Source organism: Gadus macrocephalus, chromosome 23 (assembly GCF_031168955.1).
Source record: "Gadus macrocephalus chromosome 23, ASM3116895v1".
NCBI lineage: Eukaryota > Metazoa > Chordata > Actinopteri > Gadiformes > Gadidae > Gadus > Gadus macrocephalus.
The window spans coordinates 14,677,067-14,699,692 of record NC_082404.1 but is presented as its reverse complement, the minus strand read 5'-3'; the positions used below and the strand labels follow the sequence as shown (position 1 = coordinate 14,699,692).

At 50.9% G+C, this 22,626-nt stretch overlaps 1 protein-coding gene across 1 annotated transcript in view; it reads left to right on the top strand.

The window, feature by feature from the left end:
* Window positions 1-22,626, top strand: part of kcnh2b (potassium voltage-gated channel, subfamily H (eag-related), member 2b) — a 41,803-nt gene that overhangs the window by 5,942 nt on the left and 13,235 nt on the right. The window contains exons 2-8 of the mRNA XM_060045782.1: window positions 10,569-10,695; window positions 11,633-11,788; window positions 12,065-12,272; window positions 13,555-13,904; window positions 14,497-14,705; window positions 18,181-18,258; window positions 18,785-18,845. Coding sequence (XP_059901765.1) covers window positions 10,569-10,695; window positions 11,633-11,788; window positions 12,065-12,272; window positions 13,555-13,904; window positions 14,497-14,705; window positions 18,181-18,258; window positions 18,785-18,845 — 1,189 coding nt within the window. The remainder of the gene's footprint in view (window positions 1-10,568; window positions 10,696-11,632; window positions 11,789-12,064; window positions 12,273-13,554; window positions 13,905-14,496; window positions 14,706-18,180; window positions 18,259-18,784; window positions 18,846-22,626) is intronic.

The following is a 22,626-nucleotide window of genomic DNA, read 5'->3' as shown; positions in this document are numbered from 1 at the left end:
AAGAGGATTTCAGGATTTCAAGTTTAAATACGGGAAAAGGCAATTTAAAAATGATTAACTGCAGTTATTCGTTGCAGAAATATTTGAGCGGAGATTGATAGAGAGGGAGGGTGGGAGACGGATAAAAAAGGAATATTAAGTATTTAATAGAAGATGTATGGATGGATAATGAGGTGAGGTAAATCCAGCGGCCGCCATGCAACAACAAGGAAGGGATTGATCTTTAAAGGCTCCGGAATCCACCTTGATCCTCCTGCCATTAATCACTGCTCGCAGGTTGGCGGGGTCGCCATCGACCAGAGAGTGCTGCTGCCCAGTCCCACCGCATCAAACCAGGGGGGAGACAGGAGGGAGGGGGGGGGGGGGGGGCCGGAGAGGACCAGGGTCTGGAGGCTTTGATAACGGAAAATCCTTAAGATGATCTGGTCTGGAGGAGAAGGCTTCATTGGGAATGATTGAGTGAGAGAGAGACACTGACGAGAGTAAGCGGGACGGGAGAGGGAGGGGATGAGAGATGGAGGGAGGGGGCGATGGTCTCTGTGAGTGATGAAACCTGGGCTTGATCAGTGTGGAACTAGGCTCCTCCCCCTCCTCCTCTTCCACCGTCTCCTCTCTCGTCCCACCACCTCCCCGCCCCAGCCTGATGGTCTAGCCCGCCCTGTGTGTGCTCTGAGCCAGGACTCGGGGCAGATCCGCGCCTTATCCTGCAGTCCTGCTCCGCGAGCCCGACCTGCGTGCGTGAGGACCCCTGGGAGGGCAGAGGTAGATTGTAGAGGGTGCTATGGTGCCCTTGTCACCGTCTGTCTCTGCATGTTTGCACAGACATTACAGCTCTTGTTCTACAGAACACACATGAGCGCGCCTGTTCTCTGTGTGTTTACCAGAGGATGATGATCGGCTCATACTACTATTACTTATCTATTAAATGATCTGCCAGATGTTGGTTTACAGTACTGCACTAGTTGCCAGGTTATAGTTGTCAGTCAACAAATCATTGTGTGTGTGTGCCTGTGTGTGTGTGTGTGTGTGTGTGTGTGTGTGTGTGTGTGTGTGTGTGTGTGTGACATATTTATCACTATAAATGTGGAAACTCTGCTTGTTTGTTTAGTGATGATGACAATGTTCTCTCGTTATCTCCTCTCATCAGGTCACCCTAAAGCTATAAATAGAGTCCTAGGCATCAGCGTTTTCCTCACACCGTGATTCAGCTCACTGAGGATTAGCAGCGCAACTTTAAAGGTGCTGTCGCCCTCCTCCTCCTCCTCCTCCGAGACCCAGAATAGATGGGTGCCCCCCCCGCCGCCCCTCCGTGTCTGGTGCTAAAATTATCTCCTGCATCATCTCCAGCCAGCGCCTCTAGAGCAGGCCTGTGGAGAGACTGATTTCATTTGTCTATAAATGCAGATTGCAGGAGAACAACACTATTCAGTTTGTATGGGGAGGGGCGGGGCTGTGCTGCAATGCATCGCAGAGCTTCTGAGGTGAGGGCGCTTCATTTAGGAGCCACTCACACTAGGGCCGCGGCCCCGTGCCCGAGCTCATTTGCATACTAAAGTCTAGAACGTTTGGCTAGTGTGACCACGCCATCCGTATTCCAGCACGGAACAGCCCCCTTGGCCACGGCACACTTGGGAGAGGTGTGCCTTGGCCAAAGTACAGATGCTAATGAGATGACACGCGCACGCACATGCGTGGATACGCAACGTGAGCTGGATGACGGTAGGTCCTTGCGCGACCCTTCTTTCTTTATAGGTCCATGCCCTTCTTCCCCACAACAATCATTTTAAACAATGGCGGCAAGCGGGTTCACGAGTGGGTTTACGTTGGGTGCGATAGTGAAGTCGAGTGTTTACTTGAAATTTGGGCAGACGACAGCATTCACGTTGTTGTTCTCCATTGTTGTTATGGCGGCGAGGACGCTTGGTGATGACGTATTTATCGTATTACGACGTGATGACGTATGTATGAAGGAGCAATCGTGCCCAGGCCACGGGCCAGCGGGGGGAGTGGGGAGGGGGGGAATCATGCTGAATCTTCCTGCAGCACGGAACAGGCCCCCTAAGGGGCCACTCACACTAGGTCCACAGCTGATAGTTGGTCAACTATCAGCTGTGGCAGATGAACAAAAGTGATCTCACCAAAAAGTTACTGGATCTTCCATACTACACAAACACACACGCCCTCACACATACAGTTTATCCAGCTACGAAGCTATCGCTATCGTGCGTCCCGCATTGGCGAGCGTAAAGCCGTGATGATCCCAGCTGCCGGGGCGGGTCGGGAGAACGGGAGAACAGGAGAATGGAGCGGACTCCAGCCTGGACAGACCCGCTAAGCCCCAGGAGCCGGGCGAGGAACGTAAGAGGGTGTTGACGAGACGTAGCGGGGCCGGAGCGATACACCATCCTGAGCTCGGATTAACTTTGATACGTTTAGACTGCGTGGTCCCCAGCGGTGTTTCAGAGCCAGCTGGGGGGGGGGAGCGGTGGAGAGAAGGCTGCTGATATCCAACTGGAAAACGCTTCCCCGGAAAGGCTCCGTGAGCCCGTAGAGCGGAGGCTGATCTGCTGTTTCATCAAGTCTCTCCACGTCTGTACGGCCCCTTGTGTCGTATTGCAGACCGATATCTGAACGCGGGGATGTAATCTGCCAGGTTTCACCCCCGTCTATATCATTAGGTTTCTTTCATTCAGTTTATAAACATACAATCTGCCGACACTTGCCTCTGATTTTGAGAGGGGGGTAGTGAAGGGGATTCTGGGTAACAGAGGAAGGAGAACGCCTGACGCAGAGTGCAGACAGAATCACTCGACATCCAGGGACACATTGCAAACAGCGAGGAGGAAGTTCAATATTGCACAAAGGAACGTAGGACAATTTAAGGACAGACCCCTGAAGATCTCCTCCTGTAAACATTGGATGAATCCATGTGTATTGTTCGCTTAATGTTTTTTCTCTATTAAACGTATTGCCTATTCTACATATATTCTGATCCACACCAGCATGCCAGCACCACCGTGCACACGAACATACAGTGTGTATGTGTCTTTGTGTGTGTACGCATGCACGTATGCGTGTGCATGTGTGAGTGAGAGTGTGAGCCGCGAGAGTGTGCTTAGACGGACTGAGAGGGACACAGAGGGACGGGGACAGCGAGCGTGTTATTGCAGTCTCAGCTGGTTGGAACCACTTCGGAGCCCATCAGAACTCCTGCATGCGTGCTCAGACCCAGACCCACTCAGGCCGTCTAGGTGGGTGTTCTCTATGACACACGCCTCGTACCACGGCTTACGAGACGGGCTCTGTGTGCCTCGGAGGGGGGTGTTCTTCAGTGAGGGTGGGGTGTTCGAGAGAAGCGTGTACCAGAGCTGATGTAACGTGCGGTCGGACCGCCCTGCAGGCGCTAGGCCCCGTAAGGCTCTCCGGCACCCTTATAAACCAGTATCTACCGGGTACCAATCCAACGTCCTCCTGCCTTTAGTCCCCTCGTCCCTCCGTTCTTCCCTCCCTACAGCCTTCCTTTCACAGGGAAGCAGGCTTCGCACACACACACGCACGCACGCACACACGCACGCACGCATGCACGCACGCACGCACTCACGCACGCAGTCACTCACTCACTCACTCACTCACTCACGCACGCACGCACGCACGCACGCACGCATGCACGCAGTCACTCACTCACTCACTCACATATAAACACACACACTCACTCATTCACTCACACATTTAAACATATGCATATAAACAAAAACAGAGATTTTGATCATCGAATCCTGCTCATACCCCTACTCCGATCTCCATCATGATATCTCCACTCTCTTCTCTGTTCCTCTTTTCACATCCCTGACTTTGTAACCGTCTCTCTCCCACTTCGAAATAGAATCACCTGGAAAGTATCTCTCTCTCTCTCTCTCTCTCTCTCTCACTCTCACTCTCTCTCCCTCTCTCTCCCCCTCTCACTCCCTTCTCTCCCGTGTCCATGGAAACTATGATGTCAATCTTCATTATGTTTCTCTTGTGTGTTGTGATTGCGATCAAAGCTTCCCATCAGCACGTATGGGTGTGAAGTACATCAGACGGATATAGACTGTGTTTGATGTCGAGATCTGCTGCTGGAGCCGGGGACAGCCCGGCCTCAGGATGGAAACAGCTTTTTGGTTTTAGCTCCCTTGCTGTCATCTGTCTCTGTCTCCGTCTCTGTCTCTCTCTCTCTTTCTCCCTCCTCTCTCTGTCTCTCTGTCTCTGTCTTTCTGTCTCTGTCTCTGTCTCTGTCTCTCTCTCTCTCTCTCTCTCTCTCTCTCTCTCTCTCTCTCTCTCTCTCCCTCTCTCCCTCTCTCCCGCTGTCTCTCTCTCTCTCTCTCTCTCTCTCTCTCTCTCTCTCTCTCTCTCTCTCTCTCTCTCTCTCTCTCTCTCTCTCCCTCTCTCCCTCTCTCCCGCTGTCTCTCTCTCCCTCTTATATTCTGGTGTGGGGGTCAAGGGTCAGGTGTCTGCTCTCCTCTCACCCCTAGAGCTGCCGGAATGTCTGGAGGGCATCCGAACAGAGCACAGACAAAGCAAACAAGCCCAGATCATCTTTCTCAATCACAGCTGCTCCACACTGGAAAGGAAATAGCTCTGTCTCTCTGTCTGTGTGTGTGTGTGTGTGTGTTAGTGTGTGTGTGTGTGGGGGGTTTAATTATCAACATTTCTTCCTGATAATTAAGGCACTTGTCCTTGCTCTTTTGGTGGCTAGGGTTAGGGGGTGTCATCAATTTGTTGCTTTTAAAGTGCTTTGAAACTACTTATGATCAAAGTTTTTTTAAAATACGTGTATAAGTGACTTAACTTGTCATGTCTCTTAAGCACTACTAATGCATGTAATCACAATATAACCTAGACGGAATACTGTTGATCAGAAACATAACTTTAGAGTCCATCCTTCTTTCTGTTAAATTCGTGTGTAGGGATGGGTGATGTTGTTGTTTGTACATAAAATCGTTAAATATTTGAAGTGAAGATCTGTCTTCCGTAAGAGTTTAAGCAATTCCACGGATGTAATTACACAGTCTTGATAAGACCGATGGTGAAGGTAAAACATAACTTCATTATGAATCCACTGACAGGGATAGGGCCTTGTTTCAAATAATGTTATTATGGTAATGCGGTATTATGATGATTAATAGTGTATAGTTGACAACAGCCGCACACACACACACACGTACACACACATAGACACACGCACACATACATACACAAGTGTAAACACACACACACACACCACACACACACACACACACACACACACACACACACACACACACACACACACACACACACACCACACACACACACACACACAGACAGGTCCCCTCTGCTTGTACACCTGACACAACTCGTGTGTGGGGTGGCGGCTGACACATGTATGCTAACGAGCCAAAGTGGTTCAATTAGGGCTGGCTCTGTTGTCCTCTCTGTCGTTCCCTCGCTCTCCAAACGCACACACAGGTCGGTCCATGTGCAAGAAGCCTACCTTCTACTTCCTGTCAGGGGGTGTCTGGTGTGAAGCAGTAGCATCTCGTACCTCCCCACTAATGAGGGCCCCTGGTGGAACACCCTGTGACGGTCATCTGTGGCCTCGCAGCCTAATGAAGTGGCGGGGGGGGGGGGGGGGGGGGGGGGGGGGCTTTCTTAGCCTTCCTCCACATCTCCATGAGGTGGGATCCTCAAAGAGCCCCTCGCCTTGAGGGCAAGGAAACACAACTCCATGAGGAGGGCTCTACAACAGAGCACCTGGCCTCTGAGGCCAGGGCACCTGGATGCACCGTGCTGTGTGTGTGTGTGTGTGTGTGTGTGTGTGTGTGTGTGTGTGTGTGTGTGTGTGTGTGTGTGTGGTGTGTGTGTGTGTGGTGTGTGTGTGTGTGTGTGTGTGTCGTTGGGGTTCACGTCATGTGTGGCAGGCTGCGTGCCAGTTGGTCAGACATTTAGCACGCAAGGTCGTGAAAGGGTGAGGACAGACAAATAGTAAATAGAATCAACGCAGTGAGATAAGTGTCTGCGGCCATCCAAGTCCTGAAGCACAGCATGGAGAGGAAAAGAGAGACAAACAATTCATCCTACAAACTTTACATTTAAATCTATCACCCTGTTTGAATCTCTCTCTCTCACTCTCAACACACACACACACACACACACACACACACACACACACCCCACACACACACCACACACACACACACACACGCGCACGCCAACGAGATTGTGATTAATGCCCGGCTGGCCTTGTCTTCCCTTCAGCGCCTTGAACCTACAACCAACAGTAGAGCAGACCAGTCATGTTGGGGTGTGTGTGTGTGTGTGCCTGCATATGTGTGTGTGTGTGTGTATCTGTATGAGCAATGGCGGCATGCCTCATCACTTAGCCCCCGACAGCTGGCGGCGGCGTCAGAGTCGGGGGCCACACAAACAGATCCCAGATCATTCACTTCACCATTGATAATGACTCTCAGCAACAGCTCAGTCTGGCGTCTGTGGAGCTCAAACCGGGGCCCTACCTCAGCCGCCCTGAAGGCAGTGGTGACACACTGGAGAGCCGTCGGAGGTGCCACTCTGCCTACTGGTGCTGCCGGGATGGGGAAGCCTTGTCTCGCTCTGCCCCCTCGTGGCTCGAAAATGGAAAATGATTTTTCTTTTTGGCTGAGGAGCACTGAGGCGTTCACACACGTGGTCCTCTTGTGGAAACGTAACACACACATGCTCTTACACTAGCATATACAAACACACAATAATATAATACACGAACACACACACACACACACACACACACACACACACACACACACACACACACACACACACACACACAGACACAGACACAGACACACACATTAACACTAACACACACACATTAACACTAACACTAGCAGACACACACACACACACACTGGACATTATGCCACTGGGTTTGTTTATGTAGTTTGACTGAAGAAATGTATCGTCAGACAGGAGACCGGGGTCTGTATGTAGTTTAAGAACACAATTAGCTTCCCCCCGTTGTTGGTGTGTGTGTGTGTGTGTGTGTGTGTGTGTGTGTGTGTGTGTGTGTGTGTGTGTGTGTGTGTGTGTGTGTGTGTGTGTGTGTGTGTGTGTGTGTGTGTGTGTGTGTGTGTGTGTGTGTGTGTGTGTGAGAAGACATTATCGGACACAGAACAGAACTGAAATGAAACTCAGCTCACATCCTCTCACAACCTCTGGTTTCCTCTCTCCATCTTTGAGTTCTCTTTCTTTCCTGGGCTCACAAACATGCTCTCCCTCCTTCAAAGCATTAGGGATACTAACTGGATTGTCCTGTTGTAGTATTGTCCTGTGGTAGTATTGTCCTGTGGTAGTATTGTCCTGTTGTAGTATTGTCCTGTGGTAGTATTGTCCTGTTGTAGTATTTTCTGCGGTAGTATTGTCCTGTTGTAGTATTGTCCTGTTGTAGTATTATCCTGTTGTAGTATTGTCCTGCCCTGTGGTAGTATTGTCCTGCAGTAGTATTGTCCTGTGGTAGTATTGTCCTGCAGTAGTATTGTCCTGTGGTAGTATTGTCCTGCAGTAGTATTGTCCTCTGGCAGTATTGTCCTGTCCTGTCCGGTTTTGTGTCTATGCCTATTCCATAATGTAACCATAAAGTGTGCTCAGCGTGACAGAACATGATGTAACTTTTTTAGTTTTCTTGCTCATCCCTAGGGGGGGGACAGCATGTAGGTGTGCTGACTGTCCAGTAGATGGCGCTGTGTTCTGTGATTCAGGTCCCGGAGCTCCCTACGTTCACATGAAACATCCAGGGATGGATGCTGAGGCATATAGGGGAAGATACTGGGGGACATCCACTGTCTCCATACCTCTCGCTAACTCTCTCGCCCTCATCCTCTCTCTCCTCTCTTGCTCTTGCTCTCTCTCCCTTTCTCTTTCTTTCTGAGATCACCACCACCACCACCTACATCCATACCTGCTAGGTGGGGTGGAGGGGGGGGGGGGTGGTGGGGGGACAGGTCAGAATGAATCCAGTGTTAATCCTTTTCCCCTTTAATCTACTTGTTCTTTACCAGAGATTACCAGGCGGTCTCTAATCCCACACGTTGCAGGAAGGACCAGACCCTCACCCTGGCTGTGTCCTCTCTTTGAGGTGGAAGGGGCAGTCCCATTCCCATCGCAACAAGTCTATAATCTACGGACACACACAAACCTAAAGATTATGGGGTGTCCGCTGTGTGCGTGTGTACTTTATGTTTAGCAGCTGTGTGGTACTGCCACGTGGATGTCTTTGCGGTGCGCTCCAGGATATCCGGAGAACAAATCGGTGTTGCATCCATCCATCCGCACGCCAAGCATCACCCGAGTGGAGCAGGACACCCAGTCATCGTTTGCTTCGGAATCGACACTTTCGACACTTTCACACACAAATTGTTGTGCTTTCCCCTCTGTATTCGAAAAGGGGTTGAAACAAACACTGATTCTAATTGAGCAATCAGTTTGTTGATGAACCCAGTTGATTATGGGCTTGGCCCAATATGGCCATGTTGGGTCCATTATGGGAGGGGGCAGGGAGCAGATGCTCGTATGTGTGCCTGACCGTTGGTATAACCGGATTATACTGCCCCGTGGGGCCACTCTGCGGAACATATCAAGAAAAGCTCTCTCGACACAGATTTGGGCTTTCTCGCTCAGCATTGATTTGCGCAGACTCCAACGCACGGATCCATGTGACCCCAGGTTTATTGTCACCTGATACCAATAGGTATCACACATTCTCACCCCTCAGATCTAGGTTGAGGGGTGAGATGCCGCCATCTCAACTTCATGGAGGCATTCCGCTAACTCACTATTGCTGTCTTTATTAGTATCCTCGCATAGCGTTTGGCGTCATTGTGATCCTTGCTTTTGGCGCCAAAGGCCGACTGAATCCCTCTTCAAGACTCCCATGTCACTGCTCTGATGCCAGAGGGTCTTACAGAAGGGTCTCACAGTGGGGGCGCCCTCTGTCACTCTGTCTGTCTGTCTGTCTGTCTGCCCCCAGGGTTGGGTGAGAGGGATCTTTAGTAGGCTACGACACACTAATCATCAGCAGCCTTCACTTTAAATGTGATGAAATGCTCTGTCCGCCTCCATTTGGATGGAGGTCTGTTTGCCTGACCGTCTGAATATCGGCAGGGGAGATGAATATGGGTCCTTCTCCGACCAGGGAAATCAATGTCCAGATAGGGATATAGTTCGAGGAGGACAGAGTTCAGCAGGCCCCTACACGTAAGATACATTACGATGGCTTATGGAGGATTTCAACTTAAGATTCTGAGGATATAAACAGGAGACGCCCCGGCACAAAGAGCCGCGATGGGAGCAGGGATATGTTTTTTAAAGTGGGATATAAAAAAAGTATTAAAGTGGAATCCTCTTTGAGTCGCATTTAATCCTGGTGTGTGTGTGTGTGTGTGTGTGTGTGTGTGTGTGTGTGTGTGTGTGTGTGTGTGTGTGTGTGTGTGTGTGTGTGTGTGTGTGTGTGTGTGTCCAGACAGACAGTGTGGGGTAGTGTGTGTGTGTGTGTGTGTGTGTGTGTGTGTGTGTGTGTGAAGCTGACCTCTGTCATCCAGCACATCTCAGAGTCAGAGTACAACAGGCTGTCTCGCTTTAGTTTGTCTGTCGTTGTTTCTCCCCTTCATCCGTGAGCTTTGTGATCTGTTAGGTCCCAGAGCTCCTCATCGTACAGAAATCCATATTTGAACGCACATCACATTGACTCATTGACTCACATATCTCTTAATGATAATGGAAAAAAGTTCCATATTCCATTAGTTTAAATGTGGCTGATGTTTGGAGTCATTTGATCACGTTAATGTCAGGTTTTAAAAAGTAAACGCATTTTGGAATACTGCATGCCCATGAGGTCCAAACGAGTCTTCTTCCAAACAATAAATAAAGAGTAATTCTAAAGAAGACAACAGCTGTTAGAAAGTGATAAATAGATTCATCAAAAACAATCTATTGAAGCCTTGCAGCGTGAATACCATAAATTATGTACTACGTGACTTGGAGCTTTGCGTCTGGACATTAATGTTGAATAAAGTCCAAAGAGATGAATCAAATAATAACAGCAGTACATGCTCAACATGGTGTTGTGTGTCAAGGAACTGAAATCTGTGTCTGCTGAGGAGTGCCAAAATGGCTCACTAGGCCATGAGCCCCAAAGCTCGTCAGATGAAGACATTATGAAAGAAGCCCGTCCACATTCATCTAATGAATGGAGGACAACCCCAGAGCAACTTGTGACTGAACTCATTCACTCAACCTCTTAACAAACGTGTACATACACAGAAACCCACATGCACAAACATATGAAGGTACAACACACGCACGCACACGCACGCACGCACTGCACACACCCACACATGAACGTGTGCAAACTGGGCCAGATCGTGTAATCCCTTTGTCGTACATGTTTTGTTTTCATGTAAAAAAAAAAAATCCCCCCCATGCTGGGATTATACTGCCGTCCAATCAGATGGCTGCCTGGCAGTATTGATGTGGGTGGAATGACAGGAGCGACTTAGGGAGAGTGGATAGGCAGGGAGCAGACACACACACCCCTCGTACTACACGGAACCGCTGCTCTGTGCCAGCGGTGCGCAGGTCACGGTCTAGATCTACGTCTGCTGCTGTTGCTGGTCCTCAGACCAGGTAAGGAGAAGGTCCAGGTAGACTAAAGTGATGCTGGTACTGGAACTTAAAAAAGCAAGTATGCCTCCGTAGCGTCTCTCTGTTGTGATGCAGCAAAGTGGATCGTCTTTTTAGTTGAGTGAAGTTACACACGCTGGGTTTGAGTATTACTTTCTGCATGTTGGACCTGAATGTTGCTCCCTGACTGGACGATATGTGTTTCCGAAAGTGGGTGTGTGAGGGTCACAACCAGGGAGGGCTGGCTCTAAGGCGAGGGGGAGTGGGGGTCACCACAGTGCAGACAGAGCTGAAGCAGTTAGGCTCTAAGGCTGAGGGTGCCAAGAGATCGTCGCACGGAAATGAACTCCACGTCTTCTGGCCAGCAGGAAAGCAGCTTAAAGGAGCATCAAACTGTATTCGTCTGAGCGCCGAAAAACCTAAAGCCTACTTCCCCTAGCGAGGAAAGAAAGAGTGTTTTAGTTTAAGCTTTGGTTGCACCGTACCGTTTTACAAACGGCTGTTTGTAAACCCATGGGGTCGTTGAGTGATGGGGCAGATGGCTTCGTGTAAATTCTGGTTGTTCTCTGTGCTCCGAGTGGGATCACCGGTTTATCTGTGTGTTTGTGCGCATGCCTGCAAGTATGACTTCCTATCCATGTTCTGGACATGCTAGAGAGGGGTATTGACCCCTGACCCTCTCTCTCTCCAGGTCAGTAGTGACCCCTGACCCTCTCTCTCTCCAGGTCAGTAGTGACCCCTGACCCCCTCTCTCTCTCCAGGTCAGTATTGACCCCTGAACCCCCTCTCTCTCTCCAGGTCAGTAGTGACCCCTGAACCCCCCCTCCGCCAGGTCTGTAGTGACCCCTGACCCTCTCTCTCTCCAGGTCAGTGCTGACCCCTGAACCCTCTCTCTCTCCCCCAGGTCAGTAGTGACCCCTGAACCCTCTCTCTCCCCCAGGTCAGTGCTTCCTGTGCCTGGTGGACGTGGTCCCGGTGAAGAACGAGGATGGCCTGGTGATCATGTTCATCCTCAACTTCGACGTCATGACAGACGACAAGCTGCAGGACCCCACCCAGGAGATCAACCACCGCCTGCCCGCCTGGCTTGTTACCGGTAGGACCCTCTGTCTGTCTGCCTGTCTGTCTGTCTGTCTGTCCGGCTGGCTGGCTGGCTGGCTGGCTGGCTGGCTGGCTGGCTGGCTGGCTGGCTGGCTGGCTGGCTGGCTGGCTGGCTGGCTGGCTGGCTGGCATCTATGTCGTCACGTCTGTCATTATAGATAGATGAGCTACCTGAATGTGTCGATAAAGTTATTTCCCTTTCTGCCCAGGGGCACCTGAGACCATAACATGTCCCTCCATCTTTTGGCTCAAAATGACCTTTGACCCCCAGGTCGCCCGCGAGGGTTCAAGCTCCGCCTGCCGCTGCTGCGCTCGCTGTCCAACAGCAAGGCCTCGCTGAACGACGCCGAGGCGGCCCAGGTCCCCACGGCAACGCCCCTGGCCCCGCCCACCCTGCACCCCAGCCAGGAGTCCCTCGGTGACTTCCTGCCCCTGCGGCCCCTCCTCCCCGGCAGCCAGGACCAGGTCTGCGGCAGCAGGTACCCAGAGCCCCTCCTCCCAGCCCCAGCCCCGCCCCCCTCCCAGCCCCAGCCCCGCCCCCCTCCCAGTTACAGCCCCGCCCCTCCCCCAGTCTCAGCATTCCCCATCCCAGCCTCAGCCCTGCCCCCTCCCAGTTTCAGCCCCGCCCCTCCCAGCCTCAGCCCCGCCCCTCTCCCAGCCTCAGCCCCGCCCCTCTCCCAGCCTCAGCCCCGCCCCCTCCCAGCCTCAGCCCCGCCCCTCTCCCAGCCTCAGCCCCGCCCCTCCCAGCCTAAGGACTGCCTATCCCAGCCTAAAGGTGCGTTCACACCAAACTTCATTCACTGCCTCTTCCGTGGTCATTACAATATTATGAATAGACTGCGTTGGGTTCTCCAACGTCTCTCCCTCTTCCACAACAGGTCAAGACACACACTGGTGGTTATCTCGGCCATGGTTGAGAATGAATTGGCATGAAGCACCGTTGGCGGGCAAAAGATGTGGTGCGACAAATGCGCCTGACAAAACTTGCACAAAACGTGCACAGCGACAGATTATGATTTGTCACTCGACAAAACTTGGGCGACAACGCAAACGGGCGACAAATGTGACTTTTTGTGTGAACGCAGCTCAAGGCTTCAGGCCCAGGCACTCAGTGTGTTCTGAGCATTAAGTTGACTTTATTCTGTCGTTTTTCGGTTTCTCTGCCAGCCTCATATCTTGGGTGAGCATCCCAGAGCATATACATCATTTCTAATTAGAAAATGCCTTCCTTTCATATTTCCGTCAGATGCTCATTTATCTTCCATAAAGGTGTCATCCTAATTAAAGACGTCAACAACACAGACCAACATTTATTATCAGATTATAGCCTTTGCCTTTTACTTTGTTGCTCACTGTGATGCTTGAGTTGAGTTTTTTTGGTAGGAGACTCATCCTTCTCCCTCATCCTTTTCTTCCTCTTCCTTGTCATCCAACACCTCCTCCTCTTCCTCCTCCCCCCAACCTTCTTGAACTCCTCTTCCTCCTCCACCACCTACTCCTCTCGCTCCTCCACTTCCTGCTCCACCTCCTCCTCCCCCCCCCCACCATCTCCTCCTCGTCCTCCTGCTCCTCGTCCTCCCCCACCTCCTCCGCCTCCTCCCCCACCTTCTCTTCCTCCTCCTCGTCCTCCTCGTCCTCCTCCTCCTCTTCCTCCTCCTGCCCCTCCTCCACCTCCTCCTCCACCTCCTCCTCCTCCTCCTCCTCCCCCTCTTACTCCCGCTCTTCCTCCTCCACCTCCTCCTCCTCCTGCCCCTCCTCCAGGTCGGGTCTCCAGAGTTGGCCCGAGGACCGCCAGGAGGACCAGTGCACCCTGCTGTGCTCGGGGTCTTCCTCCGTCTCCCCCACGCCGCCCCACCTGCCGCCCCCGGCCCAGGGCCACCGGCCCCCCCTAGTGGGCCCCCTCGCCCAGTCGTCTCCCTGCGTGGCGGCCCACCGCCTCAGCCTCAACCCCGACGCCTCCGCCTCCAACTGCTCCACCTCCAACAGCCGCTCGCGGGAGAGCGTCCACAGCATGCGGCGCGCCTCCTCCGTGGACGAGATCGAGGCCCTGCGGCCCGACTGGAGCCTCCGCAGCCGGAGGGGCAGCGCCCGGCTGGCCAGCTGCAGCATGGGTAGGGGGGCACGGGGAGGACAGCCGCGTGGGCAGGGCAGTGGGGAGGAAGGCATGGGGAGGAAGGCATGGGTAGGGCAGTGGGGAGGAAGGCATGGGTAGGAAGGCATGGGTAGGGCAGTGGGGAGGAAGGCATGGGGAGGGCAGTGGGTAGGAAAGCAGCATTGGGTAGGAGGGCATGGGTAGGGCAGTTAGGAAGGCATGGAGAGGTCAGCAGGGGGGGGGGGGGGAGCAGAATGGAGAGGACAGCATGAGCTGGACAGCAGCAGATTTCCTGACTGCCCTGGGCTTGGGTTTGGGCTAGTTTACAGAACAACATGGTGGAAACAGAGATGCTGGAGGTTAAAGAAATGCAAAGTCTTTGTTCAGGGAGAAAGGACTGACGACAAGATCGAATAAACAGAATCAACAGAAAGGAAAAAGGAGGTGATAGTGAGATTGGGAGTGTTTGCGTCACGAGCCGGTGCCTTAATCAGTTCCCAGGCCACCGGTTCTTACTGCAGCGTCTGGGCTCCCGCTCAGAGTATGAGACTCCAGTACGTGGCTGTCTCGACCCGGTCCCTCCATGGCTCACCCCTCCGTCCCGCCCGCAGGCGCGGTCAACCACCGGTCCATCCTCAACTCCACGTCGGACTCGGACCTCATGCGCTACCGCACCATCTCCAAGATCCCCCAGATCACGCTGAACTTCGTGGACTTCAAGGCGGACCCCCTCATCGCCCTGCCCCCCGGGGAGATGGACATCATCGCGCCCTGCAAGCTCATCGACCGCACGCACAACGTCACCGAGAAGGTCACCCAGGTGAGGGGCTGGGGGCACGCGGCGCCGTGGGGGTGGGCGTGGGGGGTGTGTGTGTGTTTTGTGTTGGGGTTGGGGCTGGGGGTATGTGTGTGTGCGTGTTGGAGCCCAGGTGGGTGGCTGTGGGTGTACCTGTGCATGCTTGTGTGAGTGGAAGTTGATGCTGATTGCTAAGGTCCATCAGCTATCACTGAAGAGTTTCCTGTCCCTTCTCATGTTGCTTTGAAACTTCAGCCCTCACTGAAATGTGCCCTGCCTACATGAGATGGAAACGTCATTTGTGTATTATTAGGTGTGTGTGTTATCTGTGGTGGGTGTGGGAGGTGTGTGTGTGTGTGTGTGTGTGTGTGTGTGTGTGTGTGTGTGTGTGTGTGTGTGTGTGTGTGTGTGTATTTTTCTGTCTGTGTGGGGCTGGGTGGGTATGTGTGTGTGTGTGTGTCTATGTGGGCGCTCGTTTGTATTTGTGTGTGTATGTGCGTTCGGGGCATAAATACCATGGTTGTACTCAAACATGTAATTAGGCTAGCATTTTACTCAAACTGCTGCAAGGGTCTTTCTAGCCGTAGCTCGTGAGCTAGCATGCTTTGGGGGGCCGCTAATTCCATTAGCATTAGCCTAATTAAATGAGTAGGAGACGTGTGTTTTGGTATTCCTGCTGGCACTGGTTCTGTGGGTAATTAAGCCGGGGAGTAGAGCGATGGAGGAGAAAGGCATTAGGGACATTGTTTGACGTCGCCCCATGTTGAACTGGTTCCTGTCAGAAGCTATTCGGATTCCTAATACTTCACTGTTCTACTCCTGGTGAATAAAGCCCACTCGGTTGAATCAGGGAAAGGTGTTTCCATGAGTTCTCATGAAAGCAGGAAAAGCAAACATGAGTCCAAAGAATACGATAGACTCTGTATTATGTATAATCTATTTTATATTATATTGTGTGTGTACTATATTATATTATATTACGTATAATAAGATTGTGTGTCCAAGTAAGAGCCATGGAGATGTGGATATGACGGTATAGTATGATTGTAGTAGCATAGCATGAGTGTAGCAGTATAGTATGAGTGTAGTAGTATAATATCAGTGTATAGCATGAGTGTAGTAAAATAGTATTAGTATGAATATAGTGAACATGGAAACGTTTTAGCACCAATCGGTGTGTGTGTGTGTGTGTGAGCTGACGGACCACGAAGCCTTCCCCTCCTCACCTAGGTTGCCTGTATCGTCTGTTAGGAGGATGTATATTTAGCTTAGCACAGTTAGCCTAGGTTAGCCACTCTGGTGTGTATCACTGCTGTGGTCAGCGGCTAGCAGTGTCTCAGGGGCCTCCTGGCATCTCTCCGGGCGTTCCACAGAATATAATCTCCTTCAGGGAGGGAACACAACTTTACCACACTTCAAATTATACAATGGAACAAAGGTTACGTACGAGGATGCTAAAGTGAGCAGAGCTGTGCCAGAGTTTGAACGCGGCCGATATGTCAGAGTTGGGACGTGGTCGTTATGTCAGAGTTGGAACGAGGCCGTGATGCCATAGTTGGAACGTGGCCGTTATGTCAGAGTTGGAACGCGGCCGTTATGCCAGTGTTGGAAAGCGGCCGTTATATCAGAGTTGGAACGCAGCCGTTATGTCAGAGGAAGGTGAGTCTGAGAGCCGTTGAGTGGAGGTGTTCTGAAGCAGGAAGTGGATTCCCAGGGTATATTGTGTTATTATGGAGTCTTCCTCGTTCTTCGGCTCTTGGGACACACTGACTTATTCATTGAAATGGTATCTAGCATAGATATGTATTATACATTTATATATAAAAGATAAACAGCAGACTCCTAATGGTCGTGTTTTTCTTGTGTTCTATCCATTACGTAACATCGCTTAAATTAATGGGAGTAAAACACGAGCCCATGAAACAGCATCATTTATCTTTTAGAGATAATTGCATCTTCCTTTAAGCTCTCTCTTTAACTTAATTTCTCTCTCTGTCTCTCGACCCCCCCCCCCCCCCCGCCCCGAACCCTCCACATCTAGCGCCTCAGTTTATGGGAACACAAGGACACAGAGTCTTGGGTTGAAAGATAGTGTTTTAATAAACGTACCCGTACAAAGACTTTGGACAGCCTCATTAAACCAGCATGCGGTCGGACGTTGTGTGTTTGAGATATTATTATTCCTTTCCCACTCTCTCTCTCGCTCTTCATCTTATGATGAAGGGCGCAGCAAAACAACAGAACTGAAGGAGATGATGCAACATGAGGAAGACCTTGGCACATGGGCCTCTGGCAAGGTCACTGCCACAGCTCTGCGTGGTCGTGTGCTTGATATGTGTGTGGGTGTGTGTCTGTGAGGGCGAATGAGAGAGGCTTCTTTTACCAGCGCAGACATTCAGACATGCGTTGGCCGGACAACGTCAAAGTACAGAATTTAAATCCATGAATGGCACAAAATGTGACTAGTTTAGACAAGACCAGTCTAAAAGTTCCCGAGTCTAACATGACCTATAGACAGTACTTTACTTCAGTCGGCCGACAGCTTCTGAATCACGTTGTGTACTGCAGTACCGGCCTCGGTCAACAGGGGACAGCACCACACAGAATGGCATGACGTCACAACGTCTTGCCGAGGTGCTCAGCCGAGGGAGAAGTAGAAGATGTTGGGAAAGTAAACAGAGCTAAATAATGCAGAAGCTCCATAAAACATCTGAAACGCCCTACAAGGACATGAGCGCCAACCCTGATTCCTCTTCCTCCTACCTTCCTCCTCTTCCCCTGATCTGTCTTCTTCCAACCCGTAAATCAACTGCGTTTCTAGGTTCTGTGTTTATGTATTGCTAAGCCCCTTGGCCCTCCCAGATCCCCCAGGATCACGGATGTGCCGTGAACTTGGATGGTTGTGGAATGGTGGAAAAGCAATGGATGGGAAAGCTGGCATGAGCAGAAAGGTCAGAGGTCGGGATGATTCTGAGAGAGTTCTGATTGAGGAGCAGTGATCTCACTGTGTACACATCAGGCTGCAGACTATTTAGATGCATGCTTACACGCACGCACACGCATGCACACACACACACACACAAGCACACGTGTTCACACACACACACACACACACACACACGCGTACACACACGTACACACACACCTTTATGCAAACACATATTTGATTCGTCTCTGAGTGGTCTGCATACAGACATACACTTATACATGCCAACATATTTTATTGATTCACACGTTCAAGACACTTAGGCACTTGACGACACACACACTCTCTCTCTCTGTCTCTCTCTCTCTCTTTTACACACACACACACACACACACACACACACACACACACACACACACACACACACACACACACACACACACACACACACACACACACACACACACACACACCCTGTGACACCTCCTCCAGCAGGGCTGTGGACCACTGATTTGGTCTCCGTCCACACACACACCCTGACAGGAACATATGCTGGTGGCTTCCCCTCTCAAGCCGCGGTCGATGCTCTCTGAGCCCAGCGCCGCGCCCATGGAGGACTGGAACCCTCGCAGCCCCGCCGCCCGCAAAGCGGTAAGACCCTCTCCTCATCCCTCTCAAGACAGCCCCCCGCTCGCACCGTCTCATGTGCAGCCTTTGTTTTAAATGTACACAGTGTGTTGTGCTCCGGTGATACTGGAGACTGGTTCTGGGTGGTTGGGTGGGAGGGGGGGGGGGGGGTGCTGCACCCTTGGGTGACAGGTGTGTTTGCTCTTCAGGGTGCTGGCTGGTGGGGTGCAACATTCACGAAGGTAAACGCAGAATGTTCACTTGTTCACACAGAAATGTTAATGGAAACGTGAATGTGTGTGAGGCTGTGAATATGTGTTTTCTTTATCCGTTCGGGTACTCGCTTTCTATATTGGCTGCCAAACATGCAAGGCCTTCTCTGTTTGTGTTTCATCGGTATGACAGTTGTTGTTTCTTAAACAGGACAACATACTTGGTCGTGTTCGTGCATGTGCATCCTTGATCTTCATTTTGCTGGAAAAGTGGACCATATGACCTTAATGGAGCACCGTGTTCAACACCTACTGAGATGAGCCTCACCCTTTCATAGAGGCTGCTGTTCCATCGCTGCCCCGGCTTCATGTCCACGCTTATGTCCGCACAGGCACAGGGTGTGAGGACGCCTATTCGCATAGGACCCGGCCTGCTCGAAGCGCTGCATGCAGTGAATGATTCAAAAGAGGGTATTTTTAGCAAGGGCACATGTTGTTGTTGTTGTTGTTGTTGCCTTTCATGCTAAGGATGCTTATTCCCTTTAATGATGTGCCACCACGTTCAGTGCATACATATATATATATATATATATGGAGGATACAGGGATGACGCATGGGCTCTGTTTATTAAGTCGGACAGAAATGAATAATCATGTTGCCTGTGACGCCTTGGCCTTTCATAACAATAAGGACGTGATTCATCTGGAGGCCCAGAGAGGCCGTTCACCTGTCCCCCATCGCTCCACTGGGGCTGCTCTTGTTGCTCTATATGGTGGAACCACGGGCTCCAGAGGTCCTGCTCCACTGTCCTCCTGACCTTGTTTCACCGAGGGAACTCGAAGCAGCTGCAGCCTCTGCTTGAGCAGGAGGCTGATCCAGGAGTCGGACGAAGCCGTGGCTTGTCGAGCGCGGGTTCCTCCGATCGTCTGCTCTGTCGCCGTCGTTTCGACGGCTGCGTCTGTTTGAGGAGTGATTTGCGAGAATTGATTCACTGTATGATTTGACTCTGTGTTAGTCTCAAGTCGTCCGCACCCCACTCGCCGGGCGTACCCCCAGCTTGTACCCCCAGCTTGAACCCCCAGCTTGAACCCCCAGCTTGAACCCCCAGCTTGAACCCCCCTTCGTATCCTGAGCAGCTGTGCATTTTAAAATGACAAAGTTGTTTGAGGGAAAGGTGCGCATGTTGGAGTGAATCAAGTGAACGGAGGACAGAGAACAGGCAATCAGAGGAACGACCTGTAGATGAATCCCTGCTGATCCAAGAACCCCTCTACATCTCTCTGCTCCGAGACCTCCTGTGAGTCCCTGCTGTGCCCAGACCCTCTCTACGTCTCTCTGTTCCTGAGATCTCACATAAATCTCTTCAGCTCACCGACGCATACAAAAGGAAACCACTGTAGTACTTCCACACCACAATCTTTCTAACCAGTAGAGGTAAATACCAGCAAGAGGAGACCCTGAATGGAATTATTCAGGGTATTTGAGCTCATGTAAGAATGCATTTGCGTGTGTGTAACTGAATGCAGTACATGTAATCTCTATGATCTATGTGTGTAGTAAGGAATTTGGGGACAGTGTGAACACATTGAGATACTTTGAGTTAGCCATTTGCTTTGCTATTAGTTTCTGTGTGTGTGTGTGTGTGTGTGTGTGTGTGTGTGTGTGTGTGTGTGTGTGTGTGTGTGTGTGTGTGTGTGTGTGTGTGTGTGTGTGTGTGTGTGTGTGTGTGTGTGTGTGTGTGTGTGTCTGACCAGTGGGATTAGTGTGAATGATGCCGCTGGCCTCTACGGATTGAATGTTAGGCTGATGTAAGAAGACATCGTTGTGTGTTTGTGTGTGTGTGTGTGTGTGTTTGTGTGTGTGTGTGTGTCCCCGAGGCTGTTACCTTGCTAAATGTCCCGTTTAGGCTGGAGAAAGCTGACGCACACAGACACACGCACTGTCCCAAACACACAGACATTGACTGACATTTATGCATAGTTTGTATTTAAAGACAAACACGCACACACACACACACACACACACACACACACACACACACACACACACACACACACACACACACACACACACACACACACACACACACACACACACACAAAGACACACACACACACACACACACACACACACACACACACACACACACACACACACAAAGACAAAGACAAAGACAAAGACAAAGACACACACACATACAAAGATAAACACACAAAAAAACAAAGACACACACATGCACGCACACACAGCCAACCATTTTTCCATATCTATTTGGTTTCTGCTGCTGAAAATGATTGTTAGCTTTTGGTCCCGTCTGAGGAGGAAGAGCAGTGATGAGGAGGGAGCGACAGGAGAAAGAGAGCGAGACAGAACTGAAGGAGAGTCAGAGTGACCGAAGCGATGGGCGTGCAAGCCCAGCTTGTTCTCAAATTTCACCTTCGCTACCTGCTCTTATCTTCACCCATCTCTCTTCCTCCCCTCTCCCTTCCTCCTCCTCTTCCTCCTCCACTTTCCTCGCTCCGCTTCTATCGATCAAATCCCATTGTTTCTATCTGCTCTGGCCTCTGCCTCCTCCCCTCCTCTCTACCTCCCCTCCTCCCCCCTCTCCCCCTCTACCTTCTTTTTAATTGAACTTCATTTTTTTTATGTCTCCTCTCCCCCCCTCTCTCGCTCCCCCCTCTCTCCCCCTCCCCTCCCATGTCTCCTTAAGCACTCACATCCGTGGTGACCTATTTCCTTGGCCCTTGACACATTAATCAAGGTGCCCACATGCCTGCTAGCCTGCCTGCCTGCCTGCCTAGCTAGCTGGCTGGCTGACTGGCTGACTGGCTGTCCTTCCTCATCATCAGGTAATTGAATCAGTCAGGTCTTAAGGTCCTGATAATAAGCTCTCCATCGATTGGCTGGTTCAGATGCTTATTGATGTTTCCGGCTAGCTGTATTAGTGTTTTATTTAGCAGTACGTATAGCAAAGAATGACGAGGTCTGCTGGTCTTCTGGAGCCAGTGTCGGCTGCTGCAGGGAACTGCTTTTTCTCTGAACAGAACCAATAATCTCTGACATTGCATGAAGCCCAAGGCAGGCAGATATTCCATTAGCCAGACCTGAGAAAGGGAACAGAATCGCGTTTGGGCGTAGAGAAGCTGTAGTCTCTCTCACTTCGTGGAGGATTCAAGTCTATTTGGACGGGAAGTTAAAAAAGCATAGTTTAGCATCCGTCCTGACATGGCCGTGTGGTTTGGGCTAAAAATAACACAGTAGATGAACCTTCTAGAATTTAGAAAACTCCACGCTGGGTGGCCAGGAAAGGAGGGAGATGGAGGAGATGATAGGACAGCCCAGCACTATGCTGTTGGAGATGAATGTGTCGCATTTGTTGAAAATATACGACCCCAGCAGTTTTTGGTTCCTTTGCCATGGTTGTGTGTGTGTGGGTCCCCGTGTTGATGCGTGGGTCTGTATGTGTGTGTGTGTGTGTGTGTGTGTGTGTGTGTGTGTGTGTGTGTGCGTGTGTGTGTGCATGTGTGTTTGTGTGTGTGTGAATATGTGTGTGTGTTTACATATCTATGTTTCTATGTGTGTGTTATTATCAATCCCCCAGGCTGGCTGTAATTGTCCTGGTGGTGTGTGTGAGAACACAGTGTTCCACTTTAGCAGCATCGCAGAAGGCCTCAGATCATGTGACGCTCGCTTGTCCCGCCCCCTTTGAGGACCAACAGCTGGTGCCACACTTTCCAAGAACGTTTCTCCATAACGCCATATATTTCTTCCAGTCAGGCAGCTAGACATTCAAACAACACAGGGTATGGTTTGTCAAAAGCTTTTTGTAACTTGTTTCAGGAAACTAAATAAATGTTACAAATCTTTTTATTCACTTTGTAGCACCTGTTTGGCACATTGAGGTCCTAAAACGCATTCAATTGTCAAAAGATGAAGAGAGAGAGAGAGGGGGGGGGGGTATGGACACACAGAGAGAGAGAGAGAGAGAGAGAGAGAGAGAGAGAGAGAGAGAGAGAGAGAGAGAGAGAGAACTCATTAAATGCCCTCTTGAATGCCCGTACAAGTTAGAAAACATGATAAGTGCTGCTTCATTTACAGACTACGCCTGTAAATGGCGTAGGAGGAAGACTCTCCCGATGAGGAACTGTTGCCCTAGAGGCTGGTATCTAAATACAGGACG